The 18,776-nt window shown below is 45.6% G+C and overlaps 1 protein-coding gene across 1 annotated transcript in view; it reads right to left on the bottom strand.

Moving 5' to 3' along the window:
* The window catches only part of MEGF9 (multiple EGF like domains 9), an 84,740-nt gene that overhangs the window by 10,087 nt on the left and 55,877 nt on the right, over positions 1–18,776 (bottom strand). The window contains exons 2-3 of the mRNA XM_082208907.1: positions 13,972–14,176; positions 1,162–1,301 (exon numbers count right to left, since the gene is read on the bottom strand). Of these exons, the coding sequence (XP_082065033.1) occupies positions 1,162–1,301; positions 13,972–14,176 (345 nt within the window). The remainder of the gene's footprint in view (positions 1–1,161; positions 1,302–13,971; positions 14,177–18,776) is intronic.

Raw genomic sequence — 18,776 nt, forward strand, 5'->3', positions numbered from 1 at the left:
TGGGTGGGTTTCAGGGGGTCCATGAACCGGGCGCAAATTGTATGCAGAATTGTGTGCCCATATATTTATGTACATTTTTCTGGGAAGGGGATCCATAACTTTCATCAGATTCTCAAGGGGGTCCATTACCCCCCCCCCCAAAAAAAAGGTTAAAAACCATAGGTCTAAACTGAGTGGCAGTAGCTCTGCAGGGTTTCAGATGGAGGACATTCCCAGTGCTTTTTTCAAGGAGGTAAAGGTAAAGGGACCCCTGACCATTAGGTCCAGTCGTGGCCGACTCTGGGGTTGCGACGCTCATCTCGCTTTATTGGCCGAGGGAGCCGACGTACAGCTTCCGGGTCATGTGGCCTGCATGACTAAGCCGCTTCTGGCGAACCAGAGCAGCGCACAGAAATACTGTTTGCCTTCCCGCCAGAGCGGTACCTATTTATCTACTTGCACTTTGACATGCTTTCGAACTGCTAGGTTGGCAGGAGCAGGGACCAAGCAACAGGAGCTCACCCCATCACAGGGATTCGAACCGCCGACCTTCTGATCGGCAAGCCCTAGGCTCTGTGGTTTAACCCACAGCACCACCCGCGTCCCTTTTAAAGGAGGTACACCACCTCTTTTTCCTCTACACCATCTCATCACCGTCACTTGCCTGCCCACCTGCTTGCTCCCTCACCCCTGCACCATTGCCACTTACTTCCCTGTCACTGCTGCCCGAGGCTGCAGGCACAACCTCCCAGAGGTGCTTTGACACGACCTGGAAGGTGCTTTGCCAATCGTAAAAAGGTCATGCCCAAACACCTCTGAAAGGCCATGCCTGCAGCCTCAGGAAGTGGAGGAGGAGGCAAGGGGTGGGGAGGAAGGGAGTAAGAGGGAGGGCAAGCAGTGATGGGCATGGTGGGAGCATTGGTTTATACTGGCACATATATTTCTGCACCTATAATCTGCAGGGAAAGCAGCTGCTCTACCCCTTAGCTACAGCCCTTCTGTGCTGAAAATGTGGGTATTACAAGTAGACAAGAGTGCTCCTCCCTTCCTCTCTGAAATACTGGAGGATACACAACAGGATTGTGATGCTGTCTTGTTATTCTTTATCAGCCTCAACAAAACCCTACCAACCTTACCCAGGGCCACCAAAAGCCCGAGTCCCCTCCTCCCCTTGCTTTTCACCTGTCAACCGATCGCAACTCGCAGAATGGTTGTTACACCGACAAGGTTCGCAGGTGGTCCCGTTGAACAGGGAGTAGCCTTCCTGGCACTGGGTGCATTTGGGGCCATCTGAACCAGCTTTGCAGCGGCATCTTCCAGAGCTGTTTAAAAACAAACAAGAACAGAGGCGATGTGAGTCAGGGAAGGAGGAATGATGGGAACCTTTTCGGTACAAGGCTATTTCAGTGAATGAAGGTAGCATGGGAGGAGAGCCAATTCAGCACAGAGATAACAAAGGCTTCTAGATAGTGGGATCTACTTGTCCTTTTTTTTTTTGCTAGAAACCCTAACTCCAACAACAACCAGGTCAAAGAACCATACAGCTGACAGTCTCCTTGAGGTCAGCTAATCAATGGGCACAGAGCTCTTTTCAGCCCAAGGGCCATAGGAAGAACTGGCACACCCTCCACAGATAATTTTTGACTGTTGGGCAAGTGCTGTTATGACATCAGGTGACAACTTCAGCTGCCAACTGTTCGTTTGCTAGCAGCATCCTCACCTTACCCACACCTGACATCACATAAGATGTCAGGTGTGGGGCAGACGGATGTAGTTTTGGGGAAAGCTAGCCTCATGGGTTAGAGATCTAATCCAGCCCCCTGCTTGCTGGAGGAAAGCCAGTGCTAGAGTTCCTCCAACAAGTGGCTGCCTAACTAGCAACAGCTGGGTGAAGTTGGATGCAAAACGGCAGGCCACTAGGGAGAGCCAGTCAACTACTCCATCCCATGTGCCATTGACTGCAATAAGTTGCACATAAAAGCACAACTGTGCATTTGCACTGCAACAGAGGAGGGGTTTTTACATGAGGTGCAGAACCCGAACTGAGGTCACAGAACCCCAGCCACACACAAGATCTAGCCCTGGATTTCTTTCAAGCTTCAGCCGCCAGATTTAGAACAGAGTGGAGGCAGGCTGTTGTTGTTGCTCTTGTTAAGCAGATCTAAGTTTCCCCCAACAGTGTGTGTGTGTGTGTGTGTGTGTTTGCAAATATTGGCCTGGTTGGCACAAAGCACTAAGCCAAACTATAGCTTAGAATGAGTGAATGAATGAGCAGACAAGCTAGTGTACAGTGAGATAATCACAGCAACTCCCCTGCTTTTTCTCTTGCTAATGCTGTTCTAACAGGAGTTAAGCCATGGTTTGCCTTAGTACTACAGCCAAATGAGGGCTCATTGTTTGTCTCCCTCTCCAAACAAACCATGGGTTGTTTTCAATTGTATTATTTTTTTCCCCATAATATTTTTAAAACGCTTTTCATCAAAGGTCTCTGAGCAGCTCCCAACAATAATCTAGAGAGAGATAGAGAGATTAAAAGCAGACGTGATGTAAAATAAAAACTAAACTATAAACAGAACAGGCTAGGCTAAAAAAAGTATTCCAAAAGCCTGGGAAAACAAGGGAATTTGTCGGCACTTCTGAAGAGAAAGAGCCTCAAAGTTGGGGTGCAGTCACCCAGAAGGCCCTGTCTTCTGCTATACTGCAACAAAAGGGGGGAGGGGGAGCCACCCTGGAACATTTGTGGTGTAAAGTTACAGAATTTAAGCAAGAATTTAAGCGGCATGTACTTATTGGAAATGAAGCAGTATGTCTACACTGAAACATTTGAAAGTGTAAGAGGTACTGAAAGTGGGATCCCATATAATTGCCCTGATATTATAATAAAGGATGCCTGGAGGTGCCCTTATGGCTCCCCTTTGCATAAAGTTCAGGTTTTGGGTACAACACTTTTTGAGTGTAGTTAAGAAATAAGCTACATAAATGCAGCCCAATATCACTGAAGCTCTTACACACAACCATTCGGTGACCAGGTTGTTCACCGGGACAATATGGTTTGAGCATATTACATCAATCCTGGACCGACCACATTGGTTGCCAATTAGTTTATGAGCCCGATTCAAAGTGCTGGTTTGGGCCTATAAAGCCTAGAATGCGTCAGGATTGCAATACCTCAAGGACTGCCTCCCCCCATATAAATCGGCCCAGACCCTGTGAGCAACAGCTGAGGCCCCTTCTTATTTTGCCCCCTTTGTGAGGGGACCAGAGGGCAGCAACATGAGAATGGGCCTTTTCTGCAGTGGCTCCCCACTTGTGGAAAGCTCTCCCAGGAAGGTTTCTCAGGTGTCTTTATTATACACCTTTAGCGCCAGGTGAAAATGTTCCCCTTCCATCAGGCCTTTGGCTGATTGAAGAATCTATGGCCTTTAAAATGTGTTTGTGGGAGGGGGGTTATTGGTAGTTGCTGTTGCTATTATTATATGTACAGTGGTACCTCAGGTTACATACACTTCAGGTTACATACGCTTCAGGTTACAGACTCCGCTAACCCAAAAATAGTGCTTCAGGATAAGAACAGAAATTGTGCTCCGGTGGCGTGGCAGCAGCAGGAGGCCCCATTAGCTAAAGTGGTACCTCAGGTTAAGAACGGTTTCAGGTTAAGAATGGACCTCCGGAACGAATTACTTAACCCGAGGTACCACTGTATTTTACATTTTATATTTTTATGCTGTAAATCGCCCTGTGATCTTTGGAAGAAGGCTGGCATATAAAATTTCTAATAAATAATAATTATACTCAAAAATAAATCTTATTGAGGTCAGTGGGACTGATTTCCAGGTGAGCATAAGATTGCAACTTAAATAGTCATCTATGTTTACATTCCCACTGAGTTCCAGAAGTCTGCATATTTAAATCTCTTTTCCCACTCTCAGGCCAGCCCAGGGTCTTTGCACAACCCCCACCCCCACCCCCCGATTTTATGCCTCTTGGCTGATGCAAGGCAGAAAAGGAAGTTATTAAACTTTTTAAAGGGGGATCGAGTGCTGGATTTAATGCCCCTCTGGCAGGATGTTCAACTCGATACAGATGGGCCGGGTGTGTGCAATAATTAAAGCTTTCAAGCAAGGCAAGAGGTTTTGCCTCTGGTCAGTAAAGCTTCATGAAAACATCCTCTTTCATAGCTCTCATATTGGAAAGGTTCTAGAAGGCTTTTCCAAGAAAAGGTAAACAATTTAAATGTGCCCAAACCACACACACACAGACCCTGCTGTTAAGAAGCTGATTATGGTGTCGAAGAGGAGGAGAAGGAGAAGTCGGGGCATTCCCCCCCCCCCCTTAAGACAACAAACTGAATTCACTTTCCAAACCAAACTTTTTTCTTATTTATTTTTAATTCCTTTTCTTTTTCTTCTTGCATTTTCATGAACTCTTGCTTTTTTCTTATTGTTTCTTACTGCTTTTTTCTGTACTTTTTCCTGTACTTTTTCTGTATTTTTATGACTGCATATTTTATTGTTGCATTTTTACCCACATATATCTGTCATTTTAATGTGCATCTATTGTTGCATTTTTTACCATTGCCATTTTAATGTCTATATTACCTTATACAATATTGTGGTTTTAAAATTGCTCAAAGCTGTGCTGAGTGGTGCAGAGGAGCTAGACTGAAATTTCTTTACCGGTAAAATAAATAAAAATATGGCTACTTTATTTCAGATTGCATGAAGATTCCAATACTACCTTACCTACAAAGCACAGTCTCACTGCCTGTGCATAACATCCCTGTGCATAACAAATCACTTGCTAGGAATGCAAGAAGGCAGCTATTTCCCTTCCAGCGTATGACCATTACAATCAGCGCTGTTTCCATTCTGCTGCACTTCAGTTTCCACCAAATACTACATTATTCACCTTGCTCAATCAGTTGATTGATTTTTAAAATTTGAAATCATTTCTAAACCGCACATTTTTTTTTTGTAAAGCTCTTACATAACAATTCACACAACTTACATCAGAGCTTTCCAAACTTTTCAAGTTGGTGACACACTTTTTAGACATGCATTATTTCATGACACAGTAATTCCATTTTAGTAGCAAACCTGAGGTTAAACTAACCCCTTTTAAGAATGCAGGGAGCATTTGCGCAACACACCAACACACTGCCCCTGACACACGAACGTGACGCAACACACAGTTTGGAAAGCTCTGACTTACGTAACTTACATTCATTCCAATTTAAGGGAAACATCAAACCAATGTTTTTCAAAAACATTAATAGTGTATATTTTGTGGACTTAAAAAACCCACAAAGTTGTGTGTCAATCTTATTTATTTGACTGATTTCCCTTTCTGACCACTGACAAGTGCACGAACTGCAGCAAGTTCTGCTTCCTTTGAAGTTTTTGTCAGAATTCTCCAACATCCCTATCACTGAGAACCTGAAGAGCTATGCCCGGGAAGAGTTGTCAATACAGGGCTGCAAGGACAATTGGTCTGATCTGGAATGAGGCAGGTTGAGTGCGTTTCGAGCCTCCATGCAATCCAGATGGGAGAGTGTGTCTCACTCACCCATCACTGTGTCTCCCATGATGATGATGATGATGATGATGATGATAATGATGATAATAATAATAATAATTTATTATTTATACCCCGCCCATCTGGCTGGGTTTCCCCAGCCACTCTGGGCGGCTTCCAACAAAACACTAAACTACAATAACCTATTAAACGTTAACAGCTTCCCTAAACAGGGCTGCCTTCAGATGTCTTCTAAAAGTTTGGTAGTTATTTTTCTCTTTGACATCTGGTGGGAGGGTGTTCCACAGGGCGGGTGCCACTACCGAGAAGGCCCTCTGCCTGGTTCCCTGTAGCTTTGCTTCTCGCAGCGAGGGAACCGCCAGAAGGTCCTCAGTGCTGGACCTCGGTGTCCGGGCAAAACAATGGAGGTGGAGACGCTCCTTCAGGTATACTGGAATGCTGAATGTGGCCTTACAGAAGACAAATTTCACAAAATAGGGGCTGGCCGTAGTAAAGAGAGAGCTGGTGTGTATGCCTGTGAGTAATGACCAAAGGAGGCTTCTCTCAGGTTCAAGGAGCCAGGTGACGGGGGAAGCCAACTGTTTTCTTTCTGCTTCACAGACACTTCAGTGGCAAGAATAGGGGACACTCAGTAAATCAGTCATGGAACCTGCAAGATGGGGAAACGGACCGGGTGTGATGTTAAGAAATGCACACCTATTGCTTGAGTATACCAAGGGAGGAAGCGAGGGAGGAAGGAAGGATGTCTTTTCCCCCCTCCATCTCTTCTCTTAGAAGGATCTCAAAAAACCCATTCAATGAGATTTAATGACTGAAACGTAATCTGCCTCCCCAGTCTTACAGAACAGTTCAGCAAGTCCACAGAAAGGGGACTGTACAAGAGGGTTCCACAGGGAACCATCTATATTCACCAACCTTTAAACTGAGCTTTAATGGAAACATCGCAACCTGTATGTTGTTGATTTTCAGGTCAATTAATCTGGATGTGAGATGGGAAAATCAAGAGGGCAGAAATGCCTATTAGCAAGGGAGGGGGGAGGGTTTCAGTTTCCCATTGCTCCTCCCTGGCCCTGTCTTGGCTATTTGAAACCATCTGAATTTAATAACACCTTCTGTGTTCTGAGGAAGTTCTCCCCCTCCCCAAGTCCTTGCTCCTGCCACCCCCAACATTATGCAATCTCAGCAAAGCCCCCTTTGTGGTGTTGGGGGTGGGCTGGGGAGGGGAAGGGCAGGAAAAAGGGCAGCTTTATTCCCAGAAAACACTGGGGCATTGTACACACAACATCCCCCGCTTTATGCCACTGAATGGAATCCGTCTGCCTGAAATCTATCGGAGGAGCCTAAATCCTCAAGAACTCTGAAAAGGCATTTTGTGAAATGTCAAAGCACCAAGCGTGTCTGCTCAAGATTATGATGCCCACACCATCGCGTCCTGCCATTCTGGGCCAGCTCGTTGTCTATCTGAATTCCACCATGCGGATTTTCAGTGGACAGGGAAGAAACAAAGACATTCATATTTTATTTTATTTTGCCATCATCAAGCCAGATCAGAAGAGGAGAAAAGCTTTGCATAGCCTGCACAACAGTAGGCCTTCAGGAAAAGCAGAGTAATTTCAAAATATGTGGGTTGTATCCACTGCTAGACCTACTCAGAGTAGACTCACTGGAAATAACAGGCACTGCAGACTTAGGTCTTTTAACTTCAGCAGGCCTACTCTGAGTGGACCTTAACTGGAGACAGTCCTACGGGTGAAATTCAATATTGCACTCATTCTATTAGTGCAAGCCTTTCCACTTGCCAGTTGGAAGGATCCCCTCTCTATTCCCCACCCCAGGGCTGTTTAGAGCAGTGTTCCCCAACCTTGGGCCTCCAGCTGTTTTTGGACTACAATTCCCATCATCCTTGACCACTGGTCTTGCTAGCGATGGATGATGGGAGTTGTAGTCCCAAAACAGCTGGAGGCCCAAGGTTGGGGAACACTGGTTTAGAGGTTCTCCTAGGCTCCTCACCCTTAGAGCTGATTTGGAGTGTCTGTAGTGGTGGGGGGAGAGGTGGAAAAAGCCCCATTGTGCTAGCAGGATTTTTTGCCCTAGCTTCTGCTGACACTACTATTTAGTTCATTCTGGCCCTGAGTATTACTAGGTTGATTAATAGAACCATAGAACTGTATGGCCTTCTCAGTAGTGGCACTGATCAGATGTCACCCATCAGATGTCAAAGAGATAAACAACTACCTGACATTTAGAAGACATCTGAAGGCAGCCCTGTTCAGGGAAGTTTTTAATGTGTGACATTTTGATGTATTTTTAATCTTTGTTGGAAGCCGCCCAGAGTGGCTGGGGAAACCCAGGCAGATGGGTGGGGTACAAATAATAAATTATTATTATTATTATTATTATTATTATTATTATTATTATTATTATTATTTAGAGATGGAGGGATCCCGAGGGTATTCTAATCCCCTTCAATGAATGATCCCCTATCCAATTTGAAACTATACTGGACCCTGCTTAGCTTTTGTTGCTGCTGTTCCCCTTGGCTCTGTCAATTAAAGTTGGATAACATTTCTGAATCAAGAAGTATCATTTCGTTCTTTGCAGTCATGCGCTCAGGTGGTGCTTCACTCCTGCTTGTAAGACCCTCATTCTCCCTGACAGCAGGGGCTACCCTCATGGAAATGGAACACAGTGACAAATTCCATGCAAGTGGATGGATCTGTTCCATCTGTGCAAGGATCCATGCACGGCAAAGGAGTTTGCGGCTGGCATAGAAGGTGACCTATATGTGCATGTAGAGACATAGGGGTCAGAGAGGGAAATTATTTATTTGACCAAGGGGATAGGGAGGAGGAACCATAACTGCGCATCAATGCTATTCTAAAAAGAAGAACGAGAAGCTTTATACACACACAAATTAAAATTTCATTCATTTTTGTTTTTAGTCCAGCCGCACAAACCAATCTCTTTTTTAAAAAAGCAACAACAACTCAGGGTGCAATCTGTCCCTTCCCATGGAAGAGGCAGGCTGGAGGGTCGATGGAGCTGGACTCTCCCCCACCCCCTTCCTGCCTGGGTCTTGGTCTCAAGGGCACCTGCGCACAAACAGAAGCAAATAGAAAACCATTCATTTTCCACAACTGCCTTTCTTGCAGCTGAGCAAATTTAATTGCGCTGTGCAAAGACGCCATTTACTTGGGGAGTGGGTGAGGCCCTGTTTGCTGAGGAAACCAGAATCCTTGGAGTGAAGTGTCAGGGACTGGCTGGATGAGGAAGAGTGGGAGCAGCCCGTGGTCCAGGGGGCAACTGTGGGGCCTTTGATGGGACAGGGAGGAATCATCAGCAGAGAGTGAGGGTGAAGGGGAGAGGCTTAAGGTAGCCACAGAAAGAGCAGGGGCTCTGTCTCCTGCTCTGCAATACAGTGGTACCTCGGGTTAAGAACTTAATTCGTTCTGGAGGTCCGTTCTTAACCTGAAACTGTTCTTAACCTGAAGCACCACTTTAGCTAATGGGGCCTCCTGCTGTCACCGCGCCACAGCAGCACAATTTCTGTTCTCATCCTGAAGCAAAGTTCTTAACCCGAGGTACTATTTCTTGGTTAGCAGAGTCTGTAACCTGAAGCGTTTGTAACCTGAAGCGTATGTAACCCGAGGTACCACTGTACAGTCCTGATTTGGCTCCTTCCCCTCCCTCACTCTCAGCACAGGAACCAAGAGTCGAGAAAAGGCTGGAACAATTAAGGAAAGCGGAGTCACAGCGAGGAGGGAGGTATAAACAAGAGGAAGGAAGGGACAGGAACTTTAGCTTCTGCAACTGACGTGCTTATCTGATGGATGCGCCGTGTGCCGACTCCTTGGTTACTGAGCAATAAAGTTAATTACCGCAAGCGCTGTGCCTGGTTCTGCTCACAGCATCGGACAACAGACGGAGGAAGGGCTTTTCTGGCAGACTGACACGAAGCGGGCAAAGCACTTGAGGCCGGGGGCTGAAGGAAGGTGACCTTATGAACGCTTCTCCTTACCAGCTTACACCTCTCATCTTCCTTCCCAACGGAAACCAAGTTTCAAGCAGGTATAGAATCACAGAATTGTAGGGTTGGAAGGGACCCCCAGGGTTATCCAGTCCAACCCCCAGCAATTCAGGAATCTCAGCAAAGCATCCCTGGCAGATGGTACTCCAACCTGTGCTTAAAAACCTCCAAGGAAGGAGAGTCCACAACCCCACAACCCCCAGAGGGAGACTGTTCTACTGTCAAACAGCTCTTACTGCCAGAAGGTTCTTCCTGATGTGTTTGCATATGCCATCTCCATCAACTGTAATCAAGCTTTAAATCTGGGGGCAGGGTAAATACTTTGGGCCTGAGGGCCAAATCCAGACCCCCTAGGCCCCTTAGTGTGGCCCTTCGAACTCTCCTCAGGATACAACTCTGAAGAAGAAGAAGGAGAAGAAGAAGAGGAGGAGGAGGAGGAGTTTGGATTTGATATCCCGCCTTTCACTCCCCTTCAGGAGTCTCAAAGCGGCTCACATTCTCCTTTCCCTTCCTCCCCCACAACAAACACCCTGTGAGGTGAGTGAGGCTGAGAGACTTCACAGAAGTGTGACTGGCCCAAGGTCACCCAGCAGCTGCATGTGGAGGAGCGGAGACGCGAACCTGGTTCCCCAGATTACGAGACTACCGCTCTTAACCACTACACCATACTGGCTCTACTACACCAAAGGCAAAATGTACATGTTCACCTTTGATCACTGGCATGTGGCCCTCAGAAAGTTGCACAGAAAGGATGTGCCCCTCGGGCTGAAAACAGTTTCCCACACTTGATACATGCCCTCATTCTTCCCAACTGTAATACAGTGGTACCTCGGGTTACATACGCTTCAGGTTACGGATGCTTCAGGTTACAGACTCCGCTAACCCAGAAATAGTACCTTGGGTTAAGAACTTTGCTTCAGGATGAGAACAGAAATTGTGCTTTGGTGGCAGCAGCGGGAGGCCCCATTAGCTAAAGTGGTGCTTCAGGTTAAGAACAGTTTCAGGTTAAGAACGGACTCCGGAACGAATTAAGTACTTAACCCGAGGTACCACTGTAAAGACTTTCAGAATATGTATAGCTGCAAGGTCAGGAAAGAATCCCACCCACCTTCCCGTCATTGTTTGCTTTCATAGAATCAAAGAATTTATAGAGTTGGAATGGATCCCGAGTGTCATCTAATGCAGAAATCTCAAAACTAAATCCACCATCCAATTCTAAAATCATATCGGACCCTACTTAGCTTTACTAACAGTTTTAATGCTCCACCACCAGGAGGAGTTTTGATTGTTGTTTTAGTACAGCAACGCTGTATTTTAATTATTCTAATCTAAGCCACTTTGAGTAGCACATGAGCATAAGAAGGGCAAGGGTATAAGTCTCTAAAGCGGTGATATAGTGGAGCGAGAACAAAGACAAATGCAGTTCCAGGAGCAATGAATATGATGTACTGGAGAACCAGGTAACAGCTGGACTCTCCTTGCTCTTGGACGTGTATAAGGTGATAATGAGGCTTTCAAGTTTCTTTATGACAAATTTGCATAAAGTCAGAGAATTAGAAAAATAATCAAGCAGCATCTAGATACCTCTTTCCTTTGATGGGCTTCCTATTTCATGCCAGCAGAACAAACGACACTTACTGGCAAGATAGTTTGTGCTTCTAATTAAAAGCTGGATATTTCAGGTTTTGTAAAACTCAGTGTGGTTTCCAAGATGAGCCTATGCCAGGGGTCAGCAACCTTTTTCAGCCGTGAGCCAGTCCACAATCCCTCAGACCATGTGGTAGGCCGGACTATATTTTGGGGGGAAATATGAACAAATTCCTATGCCCCACAAATAACCCAGAGATGCATTTTAGATTAAAGCACACATTCTACTCATGTAAAAACATGCTGATTCCCGGACTGTCCGCGGGCCGGACCGAGAAGGCAATTGGGCCGCATCTGGCCCAAGGCCCTTGGGTTGCCTACCCCTGGCCTATGCAGTTGGAGGTGAACCCCACCAGGAAGTTTGGCACACGACTGCAGTTTGCTAATCCTAATAAACTGGATATTATATGACCTCATTCTGCTGCACTTTGGGGGGAAAGATAATAATGGATCAGCCACTTCTTCCTGTGGTCTCTTCTTGGAAATGTGGTTATAGGGCATGACATTATCTCCTGCACGTCAAGATTTACAACTACACTGCAGTTCAAAATAAATGAAAGTCACACAGGCTGCATGATCAACAAATAGATTTCTTACCAGCCTCTCACCATAATGGGTGGGGTGGGGGAATTACAAAAATACCACATAAAAATCCAGTATCAAAATCAGTTGAAACTGCTTACAGTCAGAAGAATGGGGAATAACAATGGAATCTGAAACCTTTCCCCAAACCTTTGCATCATAATAATAACTTAGACTAATGGGATGTAGAATAGAAGACATACATGCATGAATACATATGCGTCAGGTGTGAAAAGGCCAGAGTAAAGAAGGGTACCCCCAGCATACAACGAAAGCTATACAATGAAGGTGCCAGACACACCCTCGAGGGGAGAGAATGCTTATCTAATTATCTTATTCTGAAAGAATTAGTAGAAAATGTGGCTTGTCTAACTCCAAAAAACCCACAAACCCACGCACACACACCCCCCCCAAAACAAACATCTCCTAACCATAAAAAGAGGATATAGGCAAGAGGTGTCAAAAGATGTTGAAATGAAACCTGGACAGTGTACAATACAAAGGAGATTCCGCTATAAACAGACATGCAGCCTCTCACTCTCCCCATAATTAGTTGGTCCAAGCCGGCGTTTGATTGTAGCAGCAGCAGTGGCCATACATCACAGCAGCTTGTCAGGTCAATGTTCATTTCACGCCTCAACCCAATCCTCGGGGAAAGGATTGAGTTTCCCTCTCACAAACCGCATTCTCTACCACACGGACTCTGTTAATAATTAGCTTATCAGGGCGGTGCGAGTGATAAGACTCTTTTGGTCAAGGATGCATGACCAGGAAGAGAGTGGCAATACATGGATCCTGCTGATGCTCAGAGTGCAGCTCCTGTCCCCAGATTTTGATCACAGCCATATCAACGAAGAGTTACAACAGGCATAGGCAAACTCGGCCCTCCAGATGTTTTGGGATTACAACTCCCATCATTCCTGACCACTGGTCTTGTTAGCTAGGGATGATGGGAGTTGTAGTCCCAAAAAATCTGGAGGACCGAGTTTGCCTATGCCTGTTTTAGCTCAACAGATTGATCGTAATCCGTGTTCAGGCCAATGTGTCTTTTCAAAAGGAGTCCAGAGTGACAATTTTTTTGTAAGGTACAACAAATCACCTTGTATGGTACAAATCCATTTTCTTTGTCACTTTTTATTGGTTCCACCTCAAATCTTTACAACTTCTGCATTAAAAATAAATAAAATAAAAATCCTGAAGGTAATATTGTCCTTACCAACTTTGTTAAGTAAGATTTTCTCTCCCAACAGTGGCTTTCCTATGCAGGTTAAAAGATATACAGTCGCATCTTGGTTGTCAAATGCCTTGCGACTCAAAAGTTTTGGCTCCTGAACACTGCAAACCAGGAAGTGAGTGGTCCGGTTTGCAAATGTTATTTGGAACTCGAACGTCTGATGCGGCTTTCGATTGGCTGCAGGAAGCTGCTGCAGCCAATCGGAAGCCATGCCTTGGTTTTCAAATGTTTTCGGAAGTCGAACCGACTTCCAGAACAGATTCCGTTCGAGAACCAAGGTACGACTGTATATACTCTACTTATTGTCTACTGAGTTTTGATATTATCATGAGGGCTTTATTGTTGTTTTTGTAAGTCATATGCTTACATTAAAAAAAATATCAACAGAATACAGTGGTGCCTTGGAAGACGAAAATAATCCGTTCCGCGAGTCTCTTCGTCTAGCGGTTTTTTTGTCTTGCGAAGCAACCCTATTAGCAGCTTAGCGGCTTAGCGCTATTAGCGGCTTAGCGGCTATTAAAGGCTTAGCGGCTTAGCGGCTTAGCGGCTTAGAAAAGGGGGGGAGCAAAAAAAATCGCAAGACTCGCAAGACGTTTTCGTCTTGCGAAGCAAACCCATAGGGAAATTCGTCTTGCGAAGCGCATTGAAAAACGGAAAACCCTTTCGTCTAGCAGGTTTTTCGTCTTGCGAGGCATTCGTCTTGCGGGGCACCACTGTACCTACAAATAAATTATTAATAAGTAAGATTTCCCCTCCCTACAAAGGAACTCTTTAGCTGTGGTTCCTGCATTGTAGGGGTTGGACTAGATGACCCCCAGGGATATTTTCCAATGCTGTAATTCTAGGGCGGGGGAATAAGCATAGCTGCACAGCAAGGAAGCAAGCCCTCTCTTGAACACCAACACACGGTCAAAAGGGAAAGTACAAAGCTGGTGGTGGGTGACGCTCGCGTCACCCCATTCCTTACTTGTCGCAGGACAGGGATTCGGAGCCCTCGGAATAACAGCCGCACCAAAGGCACTGCCCACTTGTGGGGTCTGGGTAATAGCCTTCCCCACACCCTTCGCAGTGCAGACCCACGTGTCCAGTCCGGCATTCGCACTGCCCTGTCGTGGTGTTGCAGTCGCTCGGGCCAGTGCTCCCAACAGAACTGCAGTTACAGATGATGAAGTCTGCAAAAGGGATTGAGAAAAGGAAAGAAAAAGGAATTAAAATGGAGATCTCGCTCACACCCACACACGGAAACAGGTTCACATTAATCATTTATTGGTTGTGCAGGCCGCCCATAGAGTAAATTAACTATATCTCCTGGGACAGAGTTCAGCAACCTTTTTTTTTTTTTTTGGCCTGCAGGTATTTCTGTTTGTTTGTTTGTTTTCAAAGGTTTTATTAAACCTGTGTCATATCCTGTAGGCCCGTGAAAAGCACCTTGAGCTGAAAAAGGAAGTAGAAAACAGAACCACACTCCTTAAGTTCCTCCTTCATTATCAGGGGTGCTGGGGTGGGGAGACCATCACCCTCACCACCCACTGATCAATGGGGCAGTGAGCATCAGTGGTAGGAGAGAGGGGCACTCAAAGTCTTTGGTCCATAGGCTTGCTCTGGAAGATTAGCAAAAATATGCATGGTGTGCAGATAGAGGCTTGGATGTCTCCTGCCCCCTCACCTCCACTGTATTATTTAATTTTGCCACTTTGGTTTCAAACTTATTTTTTGATGTTCCAAACCCCTAGCTGTTTTTTAATTTTTCTTTCCATAACCATGGCAGCTAAATAATTGGTTTTTTTTTAAAGGAAAAGTAATACACACATCCAAGACATGCAGAAAATATTGATTTTGCAGCTGTTCCTTTGTCATGGGCTTGGTAGAAACCATTAAGTGGCTCATGGGCCTCTCATGATGTATAACTTTAATCATAAAAACTGGAAAAATACTGCCCCCCCCACCGCCCTTTTAAAAAGCCACCATACTTGGAAGACCAGAGATGTAATAGAGGAAACACAACCCCGGGACTATTTTCACTGCAGGAGCAATCAAAGAGCTCCTTTGTAATTGATAAAACCTCGTTGCTCTGACATATTGGGGTGATAACAAGTATTTCATGTTCTTTTGTGACATAAAGTATAAAGCCAGGGAAGGCTGCCCCACCCCCCACCCAGGTTATCACAGTGTTAAGGAAAATTCTGGGGTGAGTAGTCAACAGTTCAGCTCATCGGGGTACCAGTCCCCTGCAGGTCCATGCAGTCAGCAGTCAGTAAAAGAAGGAAATTCCAGCCAAGAAATTTGGAGCAAAACAGCAGTCAGTAGACTTAGATCCTTTATTGTTGCGCAACAGGTTCAACAGCAGCGAGAGAACCCAGAGCATGGGGCGACACTGACTTTTAAAACTTCCCACCACATCTCAGAATACAGTTCGCATAGCATCATTGATACATCATGTTTACATCACTGACGTGTCACCAAAGGGGAGGGGTAGACAGGGGTTACACTGGTTCAACCTTGGCAAACATGTCCAGACGAGTCCTTGGTCCAAGATTAGCATTGGCAAAACATGTGGGGGCAAGACTCAGGTATAACATTAGCATAGGCAAACACCTCTGAAATCCCACCACCCAAAATACAATACAGTGGTACCTCAGGTTAAGTACTTAATTCAGTCCGGAGGTCCATTCTTAACCTGAAACTGTTCTTAATCTGAAGCACCACTTTAGCTAATGGGGCCTCCTGCTGCCGCCGCGCCGCCGGAGCACGATTTCTGTTCTCATCCTGAAGCAAAGTTCTTAACCCGAGGTACTATTTCTGGGTTAGCGGAGTCTGTAACCTGAAGCGTATGTAACCTGAAGTGTCTGTAACCCGAGGTACCACTGTAGAACTTCCTTTGCATGTCTGGACCCCTAGGCAAGTCTGGTGATGGGATTAGGCTTTCCTTGGCCAAAAGTCAGCTCAGCAATTGTCACCTCTGGCCACTTCCTGGAGTCCCTTTTCAAGGGCAAAATAGCATCGGAATGGAGGAAACTGGCAAAGGAGTTGATTTTATCTGATTTTTAAAGCTAGGTAACTTCCCTGAGCTGTCAAGTTGAAAGGATACATTCAGGCATTATATTTCTAACATTTAACAACTTTAAATATGTGCCCCCCCCCCGGTAATTTCTGTAACAACAGAAATCACAGAATTGTAGTATTGGAAGGGACCCCGATGGTCATCCAGTCCAGCCCCCTGCAGTGCAGGACTCTCAGCTAAAGCATCCCTGACAGATGGTCCTCCAACCTCTGCTCAAAAACCTCCAAGGAAGGAGAGTCTACAACCTCCCAAGGGAGACCGTTCCACTGTCAAACAGCTCTTACTGTCAGCTGTCCTTCCACTCCCATCAGCCCCAGTGAGCAAGTCCAGTGGTCAGGGACAATGCAAGCTATACTCCAACAACTGTGAATAGCTCAGTCGGTACAGCATGAGACACTTAATCTCAGGACTTTGGGTTTGAGTCCCACATTGAGCAAAGATTCCTGCATTGAAGGGGGTTGGGCTAGATGACCTGTGCAGTCCTTTCCAACTCTACAATTCTAACATCTGGAGGGGCACCATGTTGGCTATCCTGGCACAGAAGCCAGAAAAAGCAAAAAAATACCATATTTTTTGCTCTGTAAGACTCACTTTTTCCTTCCTAAAAAGTAAGGGGAAACGTGTGTGCATCTTATGGAGCGAATGCAGGCTGCGCAGCTATCTCAGAAGCCAGAACAGCAAGAGGGATTGCTGCTTTCACTGCACAGCGATCCCTCTTGCTGTTCTGGCTTCTGAGATTCAGAATATATTTTTTCTTGTCTTCCTCCTCCAAAAACTAGGTGCGTCTTGTGGTCTGGTGCGTCTTATAGAGCGAAAAATACGGTAATTGTGCAGCGACTAGATACTTCTTCCCTTCTCTTTGATGGGGTTCCTGCACTAGCAGTTGAAATGAAAATATTATTTACATTTCTAACTTAAAGTTTAGGGTCTTTCATTGTGGTGCCACCTACTAGCTGCCATTCCAAACCTATTAGACAGGTATCCTTTTTGAACTGCTTTTAATGCCTGCTAAGACTATTTTTGTTTAGGCAAGCCTACCAAGACATATAATTATATCATTATTATTTCCCCAAAAATATCTATTAATTTTACTTGTGTTTTGATCATTTTAATATGTTTACCATATTTAAAGTTTGTTCCTGTTGCTATTTTTAACAGATATTTTATACCATTTTATGTATAATCTCCCTGGGAGATTTTAGATATACGTTTTTGTTAAAAAAAAAAAAAGGTTGCTATTCAACTGGCTGAAGATCTTTTGCTAAAGCTCAATGTTTGTTTTGCAGGATTAACCCATAGAAACTGAAGTAAGCACACCTGATTTCAATACAGTAGTTTGCTTATGCTGCAAAAGGCAACAAGGGTTGCCAAGCGTTTTAGGCATGTGGACACATTTGGATTTTTAAGCGACTGCCAAAGGCACCATCATTTATGGTCCCTTCTCTTCCTCAACCTCCAGATCACACAAACACACACCCGAAAGCACAACTCGTGGAAACTTTACTTTCCGAAGGATCTGATTAATTGGAGCCTTGAAAACCCAGAACTGAAAGAGTTTCATTTGTCCAACTTCCTCCTTCAGAAGGCACAGGGGCGGTTGCCCCAGACACAAGATTGTTAGGGGTGAAAAATCCCAACACCCGGTCATAGCCAGGATTTATTTGGGGGGGGCAGGGCAGGCTTTATGTTAGGGGGGCAGAAGTGAGTTATCTGCGATGCAACTGAGTTAGCTGCATGCTTCTATAGCTGGGCTCTGTCGAAAACGGCTTCTCCATGCGAACCAGGAAATGACCTCACCAAACAACAGAACAACTCTTCTTTTCTTATCTCTGCGGCTGCAATCTCCTGGGTGACTGCTGCTAAGCAGCTGAACGTGCATGCGTACTCCACCGGTTTCCCTCCGTCCCACCTCCACACAGCCCTGGGCACTGGCAACCCACGCTATGCCACTGTATTGTTGCTCATGCAGTCGGGGGAAGGCAGACTTCCTTAATTTTCCCTTTCCCCGTTTTCAGCCAAATTTCAAATATAGGATTTAATTTCAGGTAGATATTCAATCTTACTCACGGGTTTTTTCAGTCCAAAATTTACAGGAAGGAATCGGCGCCCTCCGCTAGTGGCGACGCGGCTTCACCCTGCGGGCTGGGTAGCGATTCTCAGCACCGCGCTCCCCCGAGGTCGTTCCGGAGCCTTTAAAAAGGCTCTTTCTGCGGTAAAGAGGGGCGCTTCTGGTGCCCACCGAATCTCCTTCTTCACAGGCTTCCGCGCCTGTGATTTTAGGGGTCCCCCGCTTGCCGTAGCGGGTCAGACCCGAACTCGCAGAGCAGTCCTCCTCCGGAGCTCGGAAAGAGGACCGCCATTAGCGCTGGCGCCGACCGGAAGTCCTTAGCTAATGGGGCTTCCCGCTGCCGCTGTGCCGCCACCACGCAATTTCTGTTCTCATCCTGAAGCAAAGTTCTTAACCCGAGGTACTATTTCTGGGTTAGCGGAGTCTGTAACCTGAAGCATCTGTAATCCAAGGTACCACTATACTACTTCTGAACCTAGAGGTTCTATCTAGTGATTATTATAAGCAGCTATAGATGGATGCCTCCTCCGTGAATTTGTCTAATCCTCTTTCTAAGAATTTACTGTGTTATGAAAGAGGAAATTGGAAGGGACTATGAGGGTCATCTAGTCCAACTCCCTGCAATGCAAGAATTGCAGCAAAA

This window comes from Podarcis vaucheri (genome assembly GCF_965113315.1).
Source record: "Podarcis vaucheri genome assembly, chromosome: Z".
Classification (NCBI taxonomy): Eukaryota; Metazoa; Chordata; class Lepidosauria; order Squamata; family Lacertidae; genus Podarcis; species Podarcis vaucheri.